Source organism: Drosophila miranda, chromosome 3 (assembly GCF_003369915.1).
Source record: "Drosophila miranda strain MSH22 chromosome 3, D.miranda_PacBio2.1, whole genome shotgun sequence".
Classification (NCBI taxonomy): Eukaryota; Metazoa; Arthropoda; class Insecta; order Diptera; family Drosophilidae; genus Drosophila; species Drosophila miranda.
The window spans coordinates 7,262,920-7,282,075 of record NC_046676.1 but is presented as its reverse complement, the minus strand read 5'-3'; the positions used below and the strand labels follow the sequence as shown (position 1 = coordinate 7,282,075).

The window sequence follows — 19,156 nt, the reverse complement described above, 5'->3', positions numbered from 1 at the left end:
CCGAAGGCTGTGCCATTCTTTCGTTCGCTTTCGGCTAGCAGCTGCGGCTAAGCTGCCCTCGTGTTCTAGCTCTCTTCCAGCATGGATATCGATATATGGATCGATTTATGTACACCCCCCAAGGCACTCGTTACCTCTCTGCGCTGCGTGGACGACGACTCAATGGCCAATGGGGCGGGCAGAGCCCGTCGATACTCCAGCTCCGAGCTGCGTATCATTTTTGCGGGCGGCAACAGATCCTCAGCGGGCTGGGCGTTCTCCTCGGCACGACTCAGCGTGGTCACCTTGCGGACAATGTGCGTGGTCACGCGTCGATGGCCATTGGGCGCCCGTTGCGATGTCTTGGTACTCTCCACGCTGGAGCCCAGCACTTCGGTGGAGATGCGCTTGTTGCGCGTCACCTGCTGGTAGCTACCGCTGCTGGCTGCCGCAGAGATGTTTCCACCTGAGGGCACAAGGGCCCGACTCTCGGAGGTGCGCCTGCCATTTCCGGCTGCATCCTGGAAGGTCACCGTACGCTCAAAGTTGGTGCGCTCGTGGGGCACGCTGCCCAGAGGCGACACTCCCGGATAGTCCGTGATCACAGCCTCGACGGTGCGTTCCCGTTTCGTTTCGTGGCGGTAGCGCAGACTGGAGTCATCGATGTTGGTGGTGATGGGCGGACCGCGGGAGGAGTGGACCACTTCGCTGCCGCTGCTAAGGATGTCGCCTCGGCCCCCATTCGTTTGCCGCACCAGCTGCTGTGTGCGCTTAAGCGTCGATTGCGAGCTGGAGTGCATTTTGCCGCGATTGTTGCAGCTATCGTTGCTATCGATGCTGTTATCGTTTCGTTTTCACTTTGTTTCGTTTGGGGTTCGTTACAATTCGTTTCGTTATGCGTTCAATTTGCGTTTCTTTTTGCTATTTTTGTGCGTGATTTAAAAATAATTGTTATTCTTTTTCTTTGGTTCGTTTCGTGCTCGCAGACAATTGAGTTGCCGGTCCGCAATTTGCGTTTAATTAAGCCAAAGCCGAAACCAACCAAAGCCCAAAGCCCAAAACCCGGCACCGGATGTCTTGTTCTATTGCTCACCGGCGCCCCGCCTGCCATCGGCATTGCCCTAGACATTGGCAGAAACCCCACAGCGAGCGCCAAGTAGAGTGAACTGAAGTGCTCCGAGCAGGGGGGGAACGGGCGAAGGGGCTCCATCCCATTGTTGTTGCGAATTATTTATTGTGTTGTACGTACACATAATTATCTCAACTGTCTGTCAGTCTTGCTCTGGGCGCTATTTGCTGTTTCTACTGTGCAAAAAATCCCATTCCATCCCGTCCCATCCCATTTTATCCATAACTACAAGTTCATGTGCGCTGCTGAATCATGATGGGCAGCGGATTCATGAGCTTCCAAGACACGCAAACGCAAGCCTAATTTGCATGGGGAAACATTATGGCAATGGAACAGAAAGCATTCACTCTAGGCTCGAAACGAGCAAAACGATCGAAACAGGAAATGAACGAAAGCTCTCGCAAATATTTGGCATCCAATAATCACAGCAAACAACTTGCGTGTCCTATAATGACCAGGGTAACCAGTGGACAAGTGTTTCTCTAGTTTTCAATCTAAATCAATGTCCGATATAGGACCATTCCTGTAAAGCAGTCCAAAAAGCACCATTTGGGAGCAAGGACGTGCAGATATGACTGCTTATTTATGGCATTACATTCTTTAGGGTATTTCCCATAAGCTGTGTAGAATATTCTTATTACCCCTCAATTAATGAATACTTTTCCAGCTGAAATCTCTTGATTAATCTACTATGTATATGGCTCAAGATCAATAAGACAGTTGTCATGTCCAAAACGTTCGCCCACCCGGGGAACGAAATGTTTGCTTTGCATTTGGAAACCGAGACTGGAGACTGGAGACTGGAGGTTGGAGGTTGTCGTTGCGCCTGTCTACGCCTGCGCACCACCGTGACCAGACCAGAGCAGCACACACACGCACACACATGTATGTATATGGCCAAAAATGCTAATTGCAACATTTGATACACTCACACATGGGCAAACTATAAACGATCTGCGAGGTTTTTATGTGATTATTCAAAAAACAAAAACAAAAAACGAAAAAAAAATACCTGCGGCTGATGCCTGGGCTTAAAGTGTCTGTGGAGGCGTCTCTAAGAGGCGTTAATGGCTTGACATTTTCAATGACTTTCGAAGCGGCAGCTTCGATGTAGCATCTGGTATGTACATGGTCGTTGCCCATTTGGGGTGGCTACTGTTCGGAATGGTTCGTCGGAAGATGCTCGGATGCTTGCCAATTTGCATTGCCCAACGCTGCCGAGTGCAAGGCACTTTCAAATAATTTAACAAATTGTCTGCTTTTTCGGGGAGCCTCATAAATTAAAATTAATAAAGCAACAGTAGGTAGAGTGGGGAGACAGCGTCAACCAGACGATAATAATAAACCACTTGAGGAGAGCGTCGTGTCGTTAAAAATGGCAACAACAAAAATACGAGAACTAAAAGCTCTCAACTGGAACAGGGGAACCAGATGGAGAGAGAGCGAGAGAGACACCGGTAGGTAAAGGGAGCAAGGAGAGTACGTCATTATTTTACAGCTACTTCTATACTTTATTTTTCAGTCCATTCGCATTTCCATTCCGATTTCCATTCCCTTTCCCGTTTGCATTTGTTTGCAAACAAACGAACGAACGAATTGAGAAATCCACTCAGATTCGAGACCCACTTTAATAATAAACTCGTCATAAAACAAAAGAAAAATAATTGAAATAGGCTTGAGGATCGGAGCTACGAATGGAACTCAATTGCAGTGCTCCGATTGAAATCAATTGGAATTGGCGGCATTTAATAAATCAAACAGAACTGATTGCAGTCGCCTTAATAACGTTGTAGATGGATCTGATCGGATTGGATAGCTTGGAGCTCGCTGCCCCCCAGGGTCTGACATCATACGGTATTTTCGTACTCGGGAGGAAGGAGAATCAATTGAACAGCTTTGGAACACTTTTGGGCTTTGGTTGGATTGCAGTTTGCTTTTTGCTTGCTTTTTGGGGTGGGGACGGAGCACTTTGTCGGCAGATTGTGATGATGGGAACACACGCGACGCGTTCGGGGTAGTTCGACGGTTCGACGGTTCGACGGTTCGTTCGGAAGAGTTCTGGTTCCGCTACGGAACGCATGCAAATATGAACATGAGGAGCGGCGGCATCAAATGCTGTGTGCGGCGGCGTCTCGACAACAACTAAACGCGATCTGGCCAAGTTAAAATGCTTAAAGTGTGGCCGCTAGTGCTGCTGCTGCCTGCTGCTGCCCAGGTGTTGACGTCGATGCCAGCGCCAGCGCCAACGCCAACGCCGGCTGCGAAGCGCGGTTACAGGTGAGAATAGAAAAAACAGAAACAGAAACCGAAACAGAGTGGAATTGGCACACGGCGATCGCTTTTGTTGTCGCTGTCGCTGCTGCTGCCTGCTGCTGCTGCTTCAGCGTTGGCGTCAAAAGCCAAAGTCGGACTTTTATATGGATATGGAATCGCGATCGTGCTGACAGCTGTGTGTGTGCGAGTGTGGTTGCCTCTGCCTCTGCCTCTGCCATCCCCCGTTATGGATTGCTGGCTTCGCTGCCGCCACCGCCGCGGTTGGCGTTCCACCTGATTCTGCCCCTGCTGTTGCTGCGGTGCTGCTTTGATGACGTATTTGCAGCCAACACCATGGCAACGACGCCAACGTCCACGGCGACGCCTACGCCAACGCATATGTAACGCAGAAAGAACAGCAACAAAATTACAGCACCGAGAAGGTTGGCAGCACTGGCAAAAGGAGAGGCAGAGCTCTCTGGCTTCCCATCTCTCTTCCACTGCTTCCAGAGCTCCAAGGGTTCAGAAGGGGCTCTGCTCTCCTATTCAGTGGGGTACGTCATCGGAGGTACTTCTTTTTCCGTATTCTCATACATTCACAAAGAATATTAACAATGGGAATTAGAAGAGGAAGAAGACGCCGAAGAAACCAAGAAGAAGGAAGAATAAGAGACCAAAAAAGAACCCAACGAAGAAGGCAGAAAAAGAATCCATAGAAGAGAAATAAAAAAGCAGTAGAAGCAGTAGCAGCGGTAGTGGAATGTATTAAACAAGCGAGAACAACAAGTTTTGATTAAAAATCAGAAAACAAATTTTAAAAAATTCTAAAAAAGCTTACACACACTGATCTGAAGGCAGACAAAAATATTGTAGTAGATAGAAACAACGAGGGGGAACGTTGTGAGTTGCTGCGGAGACCACAACTCTACATTTATACCCGATACTTAGTCAGTATGGCTCTCCTTAGGCAGACGCCGCTAATATTAAACGACACGACAAAGAGAGAGACAGAAAATCAGTCTGAGCTTGTCGTCGGGCGCTGCGTAGCCACTGAAAATTGATTTCTTGCTTTTGGCTACAAAAATGATCCGATCTGATCCAGATTCAGCAATCTGATAGATATGGTCATTATCTATGATTCTGCGTTTTTAGTTTTCTCGAATATGCAATATTGTGGATGCAACAGATTTTCGTCCTTTGTGGGGGCGGAAGGGGGTGGGGCGAAATTCTGAGATATACGTTTTATAGTGAGATCTAACAGAAGTGCGGATACCAAATTTGGTTACTCTAGCCTTAATAGTCTCTGAGATTTGAGGATGCCCCAGATTTTCGTCCTTTGCGGGGGCAGAAGGGGGTGTGGCGAAATTTGGACACGAAACGGTCAAGGTCCGATATCACAGGAGTGTGGATACCAAATTTGGTTGCTCTGGCTCTTATAGGTTCTGAGATCCTTGAACTCATATTTTGCAATTGGCAAAACCGACCATGAAACCTGTGTGTTAGAGAGAGACAGAGCGAGAAAGAATGAAATTGTTTTCTTGATTCTGGCTATAATAATTATACGATCTGGTTGAGATTTTACACTCTAGAACATATAGTCATTTTCTACGATTCTTCGTTTTTGGTTTTATCGTATCTTTAAAAATGTGGATGCCACAGATTTTCGTCCTTTGTGGGGGCGGAAGTGGGCGGGGCGAAGTTTTGAAATATTTTTGTAGCAGTGACATATCACAGAAGTCTGGGTTCAAAACATCGTTGCTCTAGCTCTTATAGTCTTTGAGCACTAGGCGCTAATAGGGACGGACAGACGGACGGACGGACAGACGGACAGACGGACAGACAGACATGGCTCAATCGACTCGGCTATTGATGCTGATCAAGAATATACAATGTATATATGAATATATGAATATCAATGTATATACTTTATGGGGTCGGAAACGATTCCTTCTGGACGTTACACACATCCACTTTTACCACAAATCTAATATACCCCAATACTCATTTTGAGTATCGGGTATAAAAACCAGCAGATTCGTGGGGAAAAATCCCTTTTTGCGCGATGACCCCATGGTATTTTAGGGTCTTTGCAATTCGAATTTACGAGCAAGTCGTCTCATAACACATCACGACAAACCCATTACACCAGAGTGACCCAAAAACATGGCCCCAAACAGAAATTATAATGACTGTGTGCAGGCTTACATCAAAGAGCGGTCGAAAATGGCAAGGGAAATGGAGAAAATCTTAGGAACTAGTTCTATGGGAACCAACGAAAATGCAGTAGCACTCAACAGCACATCCTTGGAGCTCGATTCGAGACGCACAATCGAATGCTGCAGAAGAGAACGCCCGAGAATCGTCTCAATCCACATTTGAAAGCATTACAAAGATTTATTTATTCAGATCTCTAATAAATGCAAATTATAAACAGACTGCATGCCTTTCCCCGTTCGTAGGCCACATTCTAACCAAAAAAGGGCAGACATAGAACATTTGCTTGGAAAGGGAACGAGTATCTCTCTCTCTGGTGGGTGTTGAAATCGGTTTACAGATACACTTGTATACTCGTTTACTCGGATGTGATAGCTGATTTACCCAGACGGAAGTGCAAACTGACGAGTGGCTTGCTTTGATTTATGTGTGCAGCAACAGACCTGGCTAATTAGCATGTTGCATTCCTGAACCGTCTGTCTGGCTGTCTGTCAATGCCCCATATGGACTAAGACTACAGCTGTTCCAGAGCTTGAATGTGCTGCCCATGTACTTGCTGGACTGCATTAACTGTTTTCTGTGGCTGTTTTATTCACACACACTCTCGAATGGCTACAGTCAACAAAGATAGTTGGTTGGGTCGCCGGGCAGGTCGGAGACGGTTCCGTCCGGTCCCGTCCGGACCCTGTTCGAAATTGTAAATCTAATTAGCCACTGCAGTGGGGTGCAGTGGCAGGGCCGGGCATGCCACAGGCCTATTAATACCGATATGATGCAACCCAGTAAACAAATGCCGCATTATGCTCATAACTATCGTAATTTGAGCAGCGCTTTGCACTTGAAGCGTGTTGTTTGTGGTGGGGAAACAAAATGAAACCAGTAGCTGACACTTTTCCATGTCCCTGTCCCTGTCCATGTTCCGTTCCGTTCCGTTCCCCCTCCATGTCGGGAATCTGTGTGGCTGTAGCCCTGTTCCAAATCGGAAATTGTGGGTGGCTGCGTGGGCGCCGCGGTGTGGCATTCCTTGGGATATATCATAGCTGCTTGTAATTTCATCTACATACCTGAAATGTATATATGTATCTATCTGTATCTGGCTAATGGATTGTACTGTGTGTGTGCTTTCCATTCACATTAATTATAAGCCATTTGAGACACGTTTACACTTGTAAACGCTATTCGAGTGCAAACAACTGTCGAGTCTAACTTTTATAGACAGATCTTTGGCATTTGCATACCAAGTGGGAGAGAGGGAAAGAATCTTACGACTGGTTTCCTTATATGGGCACATCGACTGTCGATTCGATTTATTAATGAAACTCTGACGCTGTTTTTTTTTTATCTGTTTTTGATTTTTGCTAAAGATAGATTTCGAGATTTCGAGATCTCAACCCACACTCACACACACACACACACCCGAGACAAAAACCATTCAAAAATTCAGTCATCAATGTCATAAATTAAGACGAATAAGTGCATTTGTTGTTGGGGGTTGTTAACATTCCATTTTGGCCATTTGATACGGCACACAGCTGGTCACATCTCGCGTTTGCTGCCTGTGCGTTGAAGTCTTTCGTTTCGTTCCTACGGCTCTGCTGATGTCATGGACAGGGCAGAAAATACTTTTACACTTATTTGAATTTCGGTTTATAAGCAATTCTTGTTACTGCCTCTGGCATTGACTTTATTGTAACACATACCGCGACGTATTATAATAAATCAAATGCCAACAAACGAATAACAAATAATAATAATCTTTTTCGACTTCCACTTCGAACGATGACGTGAGAATGTCTCTGCTGCTGGGGCCAGCCATTGTCTTGACGAGACGTCTCTCTGTTTGTCAGTTGGCTTTCTTTCCAGGCGTTACTTCTTTATGCCTCGGCGACTTGGCCAAACAACTCGGTTATGGTATTTTGGCCAAATACAAATGCCTCGCATACATCTCCACGCGTCCGTGTATCTCCCCAACTAACTAACGAGCAATGAAAAATGGCAAATTGCTTGGAAAATTATCTGATGCTCATAATGAAAACGTTTGTCAGAATCATTCGACACAGATCTCGTTCAGTGAGATCCCCCGAGGGGTTGTTCCATCAATTTATTATTCAAATTCAGCAATTGAGAAGCTTAGCAAGTTGATGTGGCAGCCGCAAGGTTAGCTAAATGGATTCGGACTGGAAATGGAGATTGAGATAGGCATTGGGGGTGGCTTAAAGTGTGCTAAAAACACTAGATCTTTCAAATTGATTGCGGTATAATACCAAGTAGAGTTTTTAGATTACCAAATGAAGTACTCAACACACAGGAAGGATGTTCCTTCCATCGTAAATGATGGCCTAATTAAAAAACAGCTCCCAATTGCTATCTCTGTTTCTAGGGCTCCCATCGCTGCGAGACGCACAAGCGAAAAGCTCAAATGAGAACTCCCGAGTGTCCAAAGAAACACAATACATGTCGTGGGCATGACGAGGTATGTACACAGCTGTTCGAATTGAGACTGGAATCGAGGTTCGGTCACACGAACGCAAAAACAAAACACATGACGAGATTCATTGCTGCTCGACTCTTGTCCCATTTTGTTTGAATTTTTAACTATTAAAATCATGTGCTTCAGTATTTAAACTAAATCTAAATAAAATTCTAAAAGCATTCAAAGTGCAAAAATAAATTCATTGAGAGCTCCACTCGAACCATCTCTGAGCTGTATTCAAATGCTTAACAGATGGATTTTCTCTGACATTTAAAGTCTGAGCCAAAGCAAAGCCCCCAAGTCTCTGATTGATTGTTGTCGTGGGTGGTTCATAGATCAAATCGATTTGCTTGCACAATTTATAACTTAATTACAAGCCAAGCAGCGTTACAAACTGCCAGCGGCTGCTGTTTGCGCAAATTGCTTTGACTCCGCTCGCAAACTAATAATAATAATACTACTACTTTTCCCATAGCTGACCTACAAAACACATTGTTCATTAATTGAATACCCCGCGATGATCCGTACACAAACGAGACGAAAACAGCTTCGTTTGTCGCACCCAAATGGAAAATAGGAATTATGTCATAATTGTAAGATGTCGGTTCGGATTTGGATATAGTATGTATGTACATATGTATGGATTTGGGAGATCGAGAATTTGGTATGCAAATCAAGAGGAGATATCCTTTTAAGTCGAGATCTGCCTGGGGGATTTGCATATTCTGCTGCTGCAGATGACATCAGACACCCGCAATTGCAGCAAAAACGATATACATAAATCCTTGGATCAGACAATTGTGGCTGCTGCGGCCAGACAACAGACAAGAAATAATAAATAAAAATCCCAGCGAAACAGTACATGACGCGCGATTGAGTTTCACATTGTCAAGTGATTTACAATTCGTTCGCCTCAATTGAATGAGCGCCATTTGGCAGCCCCGGTGGCTGATGTTGCTGTTGCTGCTGCTGCTGCTGCTGCGTGTTGTTGCCTCATGGTCGGTGAACTGGCAGCATCATTGAGCATTTATGTGCGCCATCGATCAAGTCGGAGTCAAGCCACAGCCAAGCGAGGCTCCAAGCTTCAAAATGCATCTGCGTTTGTCGCAAATTACGAAATATTCAAGTTTTATATTGCATCTAGTTGCTGCTGCTGCTGCTGTTGACACACATACTGACTGACTGGCTGGCTGGCTGGCTGGTTGGGGGATTGGTTTTGTGCGGAAATGTGTGCGCCATGACGACGATCTTGTTGAGATCGATGATGATGATGCTGGTGGGGGCTGCTGATGAGTAAGCGCCTGCAATTGATTGCCAAAACAACCACGACTCATGGACCTCTGATTTGTTTTCAAACTTATCGATTCAGATATCGAGGGGATTGGGAAAATCGATATTAAAATCGAAAGAACATCTTGTTGAACAATCAACTTTAGCTTGCAAGGCGTCTGCACATAATACCCCCTAGTATCGTATCAATTGTGAACAATCACAGTCGTGTCGATATTTAAAGATGATATTTCGATGACATCGATAAATCTCCCTATATTCATCGAAATCTGTGTTGGACATCGATCTCTAAGAGCATAAGTTCCATTTCACTTAAATCCCCATCAAGTACATCCAATATTTATGTGTGATTTTGGCCCTGGCAGCCCCCTTGCTGACTGCTGACTGTTGCTGTTGTGTAGGTGGCCCAAACTGGCTCCATCCCAGTGCTGCTCCATCCACTGGCCGTTCAGCCAACTCACGGCCTTGCAGCTGACGAACTGTAGCAGCAGATACAGCAACAATGGCAGATATAGATACAGCAACAACATTGTTATGTATGTCAGTCAGCAACGGCGGCCAAGAGAAGGCAATCGGGTTGCCTTAAAAGGCGGCGCCGCGTTCGCCAAATATTTTTAGGTAGATCTTGCGTAGCTCGTAGCGTGTCAAGACTGTAGCACTGCGCTGCTGCTGGTGGTGCTGCTGCTGGTGGTGCTGCTGCTGTGTGGGACGTCGAGTCGGCTCAATGAATCGATCGAGCCAACCAAAACGCCCAAATGAAAACAAACTCTGGCCGGGGGTCACCTTCAACAGCCAAGCGGCGGTACGTGGGCGGCGCTGTCTCGATGACTTTGAGGTGCCCACAGTCCTCAGTCCACAGTCGACAGTCGACAGGGTACGCCTACAGATTTGCTCCAATTACTCAATCAATGAATGCGTAGAATGACGAAACGCATTACCATTGCACCCCTCACTCACCTGGAAGTGCAATATGATCGTCCAGATCAGGCCGAGAGTCAGCTTCGGATTGCCGTCCACAATATCCTCGGCGCGTATGTTGACCAGCTTGATCTTCTTGTAGCGGAGAAAATCCAGGGCCATTTGTGCATTCTGCAGCATATGGAAACGCATCTTACCTTTCTCGCGTGGCTAAACGGGAAAGAGACAGAGACAGAGAGAGTGTCATGGAAGGTGGTTGAGCGAGAGCGTGACAAAAGTGAATTGACCACTCACCAGGTGTTCGCCAGATAGCACCTCCAGGAGTGAAAGTAAGTTGTGACCATCGCGCAGATCTTCAAACAAGTCCACCACACGACGATTGGCCTGCGGGCGAGGGTTCGGGTGCGGGTGCGCGGGTGTGAAAGGAATAATAAAATAATGGTACATACGTAAGTAAAAGTTAAATGCGAAAATTGCCAATCAATTTAAGAGGAGCTACACAACAAACATGCAAACAAACTCAAATCTCTGTCGATTGAACAACAAAATAAACAGCAAAATAAGTGCAAGAATAATTCAACATCTTTCAGGTGATCAAAAGGCAAGAAACAAAAACCATTCAAGTTCTCACTGACACATAGAAGAGGTATACCATTTCACTTACAGACTGAGAACAACAGGGTATGCCATTTGTGGTAACACACACATGTAGCATAGTGTAGGTCTGAAAAAATTATTATTTCGCATCAGTTTAAGGATTTATTAAGTGTTGCTAAGCGAAACTGAAATGTGTAAACTAGTGTTGGACAATACCTTGGCATACTTCCAATGCTGCTTGGAAAGGAATTTGGAATGGGTTTAGATTTGAAAAAAGCTCTTAGTTTGAGTTGGGATTGGATGTTTCTTGAGAGAGATAATTCAACCATTTACATTTAGCCATTTACTCACCTTTTTCAGATGTTTGTTAACCCATTTTGTGAATGTCTTCTTCTGAATGGCATCGCGCTCGTCTAAAGCAAAATTAGTGCAAAGGAAAAAAGAAAAGATCGCATTAAAACATCATTTAGCAGAGCCTATTTTGGTTAGTACTCATAAAATCATGCAATGTTCGGGGGAGTTTGTGCCGAAAGAAGACTCTAAGGGGTATGGCATCATCGCTGATTGAGAAATTAATAATGTATGTAAAACGTTCGAAATTCGAACGCCTACCAATCAGCGGAGCATAACTAATTTAAGCAAACAATTTTTTTTTTTATATTTTATAGATTTTTGTGGGTGTATTCTTTTTTTCTTTCCTTTATTTTTGTTTACGGTGCGGGTGCGGGTGCGGGCCTAAGGCTTTAATTAATTTGTTTTACCATTTTTTTATTTATTAATTCCCGCTCCTTCTTACTCTCTCTACGCGCTGTACCGCCTCTCGCTTTGGTGTATCTCAGGGTCCAAATAAACTTTTGCTTCGGACGTGATAAATACCAAAAAACGATAACAAGGCGATGGAGGAGAGCCAGTTTTGATTTGTGTGTTCTTTCCTAGGAATAGCCAATCTATAGATAAGCTAATGGTCATGTTCTTCTTTACCTTCGGCACAAAAGTCCCGAACATGTGGCAGGTTGTTAAATGGTTAAACGATTAAACGGCTTGTGCGGCAATCAGTGGGGTAACAAACGCTGCTTTGGGCTGATAGCTCCACCAGACAACATCCATGCAGGGTCTTTTGTACAATAGTACCTGTATAATATATATGTATGTATATTTGTGGGGTATATCCCACCCGATCACACGTTATCTAATCACAGGCCCAACTGTAGAACAAAGGAAAGGCCAGTCCAGAACTACTCTGGCGATCCGCAAAAAAAAGTTCAACGTCGATTCACAATCGAATCGAATGGAAAGGTCTCCCCTTCAGTAAAATTGTAAAAGTATTATGTCGTTCAATAAACCCGATAAACTGAAGTGCCATACAAATAAAACAATAAACAGGGAAATGGAATGAGGTGGAGGATAGAAAAGAAAAGAGGATACAAAAGCTACTCAACTCGGAGAGACAGAGCAGAAGCTCAAAAGCAAAACAAAACGCCGAAAGATAAAAACAACTGCAAGGGAGAGGGATAGAGAAAGAGAGAGAGAATCAGTGGGCGAGAGCGAGTGCGATTAAATGAGTGAAACAACCTGTTTGACTATCTTTTACTCTCTTTAACACTCTCTTTCTCTCTCGCCCTCTCTCTCTATGAATATGAAAAGGTTCGAAGCTGAAATGCCCTTGAAACAGTATCAGAGAACCAGAAAAGGGATTATTGTTAAGCTTTATTGTATTGTTTTGTAGTACCCTGCTATCATCATGGGAAATAAATACATAATAGCTAATGCAATTATTGGCCAACATTTAATACATTAAATGGTAGCAAATTTGTACTTGGCGTCGACGAGTCTAGAGTGGAAACACTGTTTAATATTAAGAAACATGAAATAATCGTCCAATTGATAAGAACAAATCAAAATATAGGTAGTAGTAGTAGTAGTAGTAGTAGTAGTACATCGATTGATGGAAACTGAACAATGCCACATCACAGTATAATCATAGTTCGACTCTTTAGATCACAATCAAAAGAGGTACTAATAGATCAACATATTGTATTTCTTGTACGTCAGCCTTAAGATCTCAATGTTAGGACTCTCGTTCTGCTCTTACTTTATAGGCAATATTCGTTCGTAACCTTTTTTGCAAATGGAGATCCCCTCTCTCTTCCTCGAGTCAGAGAAAAAGAGAGAAAAGAGAGAAAAGAGAGCTCGAGTTGAAACATGTTCCTTCCACCTCTGACTCATTCGATTGCAATTTTCCATTGAGGCGCATTCATTCCACCTTCCTTGTCTCTGGGACCTTGCCTTCAACCATTCATTAATGGATCTTTTTCGTTGGCTGAAAATCTTTCTGCACGATTGCATTCAAGCTGGAATCGTAATCGGACAGCTCTTTTATCTTTCCCCTTTTAGAGCCAATAACAATAATAGCAACAGTGAACAAAAAAAAAAAAAAAAACTCTTCATAAATATTCACAGAAAATTGTTGTTTCTGTTTCTGCTGTTGTTGTTGCTGTTGTTGTGCAAAGGTGTTCGACTTCACACACATATAGAACGCTATCGGAGTTTCTTCTGTGTTGGTGGGGCGTTTGAAGAGCGCGTGATGATGTCACGTTCTAAGTTGGATTCATTTTCGACGATTAAACGTTCGTTAAGTTGTTGTTGTTTTTATACTCTAACTGAGAGTATGATGATTTTTCAGAAATTTTTGCAATAAATAAGAATACATCTATATGTCTTTCTCAATGGTATGAGGATAGGATGCTGCTCTGCCGCTACACGTACGGTGTAAAACCGTGTTCGGCACCAATACAGTCACATTTTTCCGTTGTCTGCCTGGGTTGGCTACGCACACAACTAATCAGTTAAATTTCATAGTATTTGTGCTATAAACTTGATAGTATAAAGCCATAAATGTTGCCAGAATCTGTCTTTCCTTCCGGCATAACTCAATCAGATTTCAATTCATATCAGACTCATCTTTCATTGATTCTTAGAAATCCTCTGATCATAGAATAGGGTATCTGAAGATACGGCCACCCAAGCAAACTCCCCTCTCTCTCTCTCTCTCTTTTTCTCTGTCTCGCTTTTGGTTGTTGCTGGAAACATTAAGAGTGGCTTATTTGATATTTGTTAATGTTTATTTTTACATTTAGTCATTGTCATTGATTAGCACTCTTAAAGATACATATGCCATACGCACACACAATGCACAATAAAATGGTCTTTTTTCAGTGAAGGACGTTCGTTTGTTGTTTTGACCATTCGCAATCGCTGTTGATAAGAAACACACCGATTCCAAACGATTTGCCCGATATAAACTATGAACTCAGAAACAGACTGACAGAAATAGTTATGAGGGAATGAAGGAATGCACCGCTAAAGAGGAATTCTGATCGTATCTATGACAAACTGGAAGCGCCAACGGCGCCAACAAATTAGTCTCAATAACTATTCAGTATCTTTAAAAATCAAACACAAAAACCACTCACTAATGTTTACAAAAAGTCAATAAGCTTCAAGCTCGTTTTGAAAGGCAAATGAGTTTCGGTTTGAAATTCGAGGAATTCTTACTGTTAATTTTGGCAGAAAGTCGTCTTCGGATGACCGCAATGCTATGATGATGATTGCCATAGAGAAACCTCATCAGCAGAAACCAGAACAGAACAGACCAGGCCCCACTCTAACCAGTTTTCCACAAATAAACCAAGCTAACCAATTTTTTTTCTGGGACCTAACTGAATCTATGTTTATCAATCACTTTTGGGTGCTGTGCTGGCGAAATGTTCCCGTCGCCCCTCAAGGTCAGGGCCTGGGACCCTTTTATTTGATCACCGTTTGATGTGCCAAGAAAGGTGTGAGTGTGAGTGTCTGGGGCCCGCGACCGTCGCGGGTTTGTTTGCCCAAGAAGTGTCAACAGCTTTGTGACTGGCGGAATATATTATATTTGGGAATAATTAATATCATTGTTGGTTAGCCAAAAGGCGGGGAGACAGGGCCATATCCCTGAAGATCCGCAATCCCTGGTGAATGTAAAATGCATATCATTAGAGGGGGAACGTGTATAATGTAACCTTCTATCGCAATGCAATCACCCCCGGTACTTTAATATGTATCTTTCACTCCACTCTTTGGGTTCGGGTTGGCATAATATGAATGCCAGTCTTAAGCAGCGGCTCATCGATCCCAAGTTAAAAGAGCTTGCACTCCGCTAAAGACCCTATTTCAAGGAACTTTTTAAGGTGGAACTTCCCTCGAGAGAGGGACACTGAATGCAGAATGCGGCCCCTAATGGAAGGGCTATATACTCGAGAAATCTTTCAGCTCCATTCGTTATGGGTTCATGAGGGCCTTGAGTGTGTTCGATCACCGAAAAGTTTCGCATACATATGTAAATATGATATATAATCCTTAAACAAGTTCGTATTCTTATCGTTATGCTATCTGTATGATATATTTCACCCCTTAAACCAGTTGAGAATCATAATACAATGCCCTGTAACTTTGTTTTTAGTTAGCAGCGATCGTATCAAAGAGCAAGCAAAGAGCTTAAGCTGCCAAAAGTTGATTGCCATGACCTTGACCCTTTATAATTCGCTTCCAACTTCTAAGATTCCGAAGCTTCCGTCATAATTGTGTGAGGAGTGAAAAACATGTTTTCGTGTTAGTAAAGCGCAGCGCAGAAAATCATAATTAGAATTCAGCTACAGACTAGATACAAGCCAGAAGATACAAAAAAGTGTTTAGAACGAAACAGGCAAAAATTTCAAATGCAAATGATTTCCGCTCAAGAAATTAATAATAAATCTTTTGGACTGTTAGAGCTGGCCGGGAACAGATACAACATATGCTTGGAACATGTATCTTTGCTGGTTAGATTTTAGCAGGCATCAGGAGGATTAAGAGAACCTCCATCTGAACAGATATTTAACGAAACGAACCAACGAAACTTTCAACTGGATCATGCCTTTAGGGAAACCGAATCGGAAATGGATCCCGTGGAAAACTCTATTTGTGCCGACTTACGCATTATGTCCCAATCTTCAATAAAATGATCCCAAATGGACATGCTACCTTTGAACTGGGTGAGGGCATCCTCGTATCCGCCCTGCGGCTGTGGCTGCGTCGAAGAGTGCTTGGCCTTTTTGGGCGCGGCCGGACTTCCTTCGTACAGGGGAGAAGCTGCTACTGCTGCTGCTGCTGCTCCTGTGGCACTGCCCACCGAGGATCGGTGATGGTGATGATGATGCTGTTGATGGTGACTGTTGTTGTTGCTGCTGCTGCTGTAGATCTCCCGATCGCGCTGCTCCCGCTGCGACTGGTGGAAGTCCAGGCTGCCATTGTTGCCCCCACCACCGGGCGACTCGGAGATTCGGGCCGGAGACTGGCTGCTGCTTGTTGCATGGTGGTAGCTCTGGTGGTGGTGCGACGTCTGCCGCGAGCTGCTCCGCTTCATCGAGTTGGTGCTCTGCTGGTGCGGCTGCTGCTGCTGCTGCTCATTGGGATCGAAGCCGAGGCGATCTTTATAGTAGGAGTGCGACGTCATCTTGTGGGTGACACAACATTAAAAGCGAAGAACAGACTTTCCCCCGAACACTTGACGTATATTTATAAATTTTTAGCACGTTTCGGAGTTTATGTGTATTTGTGTGTGTCTGCTTTGCTTTCTGTGGGGTGTGCGGATGGATTTCTTGTACTGCTTCGTCGGATGGCACTTTGGGATTTTATTTTTATTGCCCACAATTGACAAACGGTTGGAATAGATGGCTGACTCTTGTTTATCTGCGGAGTTGGAGTTTTTCAGTACACTTCAGTATATATATATATATAAATTTTAACGAGTGGCGATGATTCAGACGAAACGCTTGGCGTACTTGAACGTGAAATCATCGGCACAGCACAGCTGAAGGCAAATGAGATGCAATTTGCGATAGATCTCCCGAGGCGAGTGCAAAAGAAAAAAACCCACAAAATTAAGTAAAAGTTGTCGCCGGCTGCCGCTTGAGGAAGTGTCTTCTATAAAACTATATATCTACCATATATCCCACTATTTTGTCTTGGCGTTTGCCGGCATTTTGTTCCAATTGGCCAAAGGCCAAGAAATAAAAGAAAACATACTGAGCGAAATGTATCTGCCAGATACAGAGAGAGACACATAGAGAGGTGCATTTTGTCGCCAAGAGCCAAAGGGGCTCTTGAACTGTATCTGAGCTGGGGCCACAGATACACATGTACACTATGTATCTGTCGGATTCGATAGAGAAACGACCAGAAGAAGGGCGATCGAGATTGAAATCAGACAAAAGCTCAATGGCTTCACTTTTTCTCCTCTCTTTCTGCATTCCGAACAAACGACAAAAATGAAGCTAAACTTTGATTTATTTTTGGGTGTACTTTCATTTGCACAACTCTCTTGACCCCAAAAGACCTCTGGGTGTTTCCCATGGAGTTTGCTTCTTTCGGCGAATAAATATAAATAAATGAATGTGGCAGCTGCGGGCCCAGGAGACGGGTTGTTGCTCTGATTAGATACGCACACCATTATAAATACACCTAGTATATGACATATGTATGCACATATATCTGGGAAGACACATTTCATTTCTGGCGCTCTTTTTTCATTCAGACTTTTCTGTTTATTGTTTCCTGAGTTACTGCTTTAGTTTTGCAATTTACTTGTGCAAATTATGCAAAAGTTTTGCATTTTGGACTAACAAACAAAATGCTTTTTCCCTTTTGGCGTGGAACTTTTACCAAATTTTTGTGTTTTTTTTTTTTGTTTTTTTGTATAGGCTTCGTTTTAGTTTTTCCTTAGTCTTTCACTTTCTTCGATCACAAAATCGAGGATTTCCCTTCCAAACTTCCCCTCTTTCTTGGCACAAGAGTTTCCTTCAAAGTTTTTCCAGTTTTTGCATCTTTCACTTAATAATTTTCACCTGTATTTTGTTATTGTTGCTGCTGCTGCTGGTTCCGTGTGCAGTTTTCCATTCACATGCAAAATTTCACACAATAAATTCATGGAAAATATTTCTCTTGCACTTTTTTGAACTTGGGCTGTTCAAAAAAAAAAAATAAGAAAAAAAAACTTGGGCTGTTTTTGTTGTTGTTGTTTTGTTGTTTAGGTCTGTTCCCATTGCATTGCCCAACACTGGCTGGCACAGTTATGCGGGAACATGTTGCATTTGCTTCTCTTTCACTCGTTTTAAGCTAAGCCAAAGAGCGAGCTAGAACTATGCCTGGCATGTGCCTGTTCTAAGAAAACTATGTGAAAACTACAGGTAAAAATACCGAGGGAGATAGAGAGTGTGAGAGGGAGAGAGTGCAGGGCGGAAAGAGAAGAGATCGAGGCACGACCTGTGCATGCGTTTGGCATGACTAATTTGTCTCTCTGTCTCCGCGAGTAGCTCTCTTTCCAAAAGGAAAACCCAAATCAAACACAAACTACTACATTATTTCTGTTATTTTATTGTGCGTGCAGCAGCGATCAAAAGCGAGAGACCCGGATCGCCCCTAAAGAGCAATTCAAGCTCACCAAAAAGACACAAAAACTGGTTATTGAATGAAAAGCCAGCCGACAGCCGACAGCCGCCAGCCAAACAACAAAAAAAAAAATGCAAAAAAAAAACCACAAGTCGGTTGAAACTTCTTGGACTGCCTTTGGGTTTTGGGGGATGGAATGGGATTTGTCTGTGTGTTTGATTCAAGCAAATATTTTAAAAATGCAACACAGCTGCTGCTGGAAAGGACCGACTGGCTCGGCGGCTTCCAGCCTGTTCACTCGCACTCCACATTCCCGTTTGCATTTCCATTCCGAATACCCAGCCGCAAAGGAATTCCACTTCTCGTTTTTTTTTTTTTTTTGACGATAAGCGTCAGTCACACAATTTAGCCATTCATTTATTTGTATAGTGTTTTGTTGTAGTTTTTTTATTTCTTTATTTTCCACCAAAGATAAATACTGTTTTTTTTCTACAAGTGTTGTTCAATAATTCAATGTAATTGTGAATTAATAAGCCTTTTGCACAATTCGTTTTTCGCACTGAATTCTCACACTCACGCGCGGACACAGAGGGAGAGAGAGAGAGAGACGGAGAAAACTAAGTAGTTTTCTTCGATTTCTGCCTCTTTTGCTCACGTTTAGGGCCAAGTTAGACAAACGTGGTGCTGGTGCGTGTGTGCGTTCACAAATTTACACACACACATCCACGTTCACTAGATTCAGGCACACAATTTTTATAATTTTTGTTCGTTATTGCGAGACACCAACCGCTCGGTATCGCTGCTGAAATTGGAATGCGCTCAAGAGAGCAAGCGCTGAGTTG

General features: G+C 43.6%; 1 protein-coding gene across 41 annotated transcripts in view; it reads right to left on the bottom strand.

Annotated features, from left to right (window-relative positions):
• The window catches only part of LOC108158501 (dystonin), an 86,249-nt gene that overhangs the window by 42,363 nt on the left and 24,730 nt on the right, over nucleotides 1-19,156 (bottom strand). For 12 of the 41 annotated variants that reach the window (XR_001775252.2, XM_017290819.2, XM_017290815.2 and 9 more), the window contains exons 1-7: nucleotides 18,970-19,120; nucleotides 15,909-16,616; nucleotides 11,205-11,266; nucleotides 11,070-11,087; nucleotides 10,921-10,980; nucleotides 10,551-10,640; nucleotides 10,296-10,466 (exon numbers count right to left, since the gene is read on the bottom strand). Coding sequence is in view for 40 of the 41 variants with exons in the window: in XM_017290819.2 (XP_017146308.1) it covers nucleotides 10,296-10,466; nucleotides 10,551-10,640; nucleotides 10,921-10,980; nucleotides 11,070-11,087; nucleotides 11,205-11,266; nucleotides 15,909-16,380 (873 nt within the window). In the remaining variant the exon portion in view is untranslated. Of the gene's footprint in view, nucleotides 1-134; nucleotides 898-10,295; nucleotides 10,467-10,550; nucleotides 10,641-10,920; nucleotides 10,981-11,069; nucleotides 11,088-11,204; nucleotides 11,267-15,908; nucleotides 16,617-18,969; nucleotides 19,121-19,156 lie in introns of those variants that run through there. The other 29 variants (XM_017290831.2, XM_017290845.2, XM_017290850.2 and 26 more) reach the window with 11 other exon arrangements.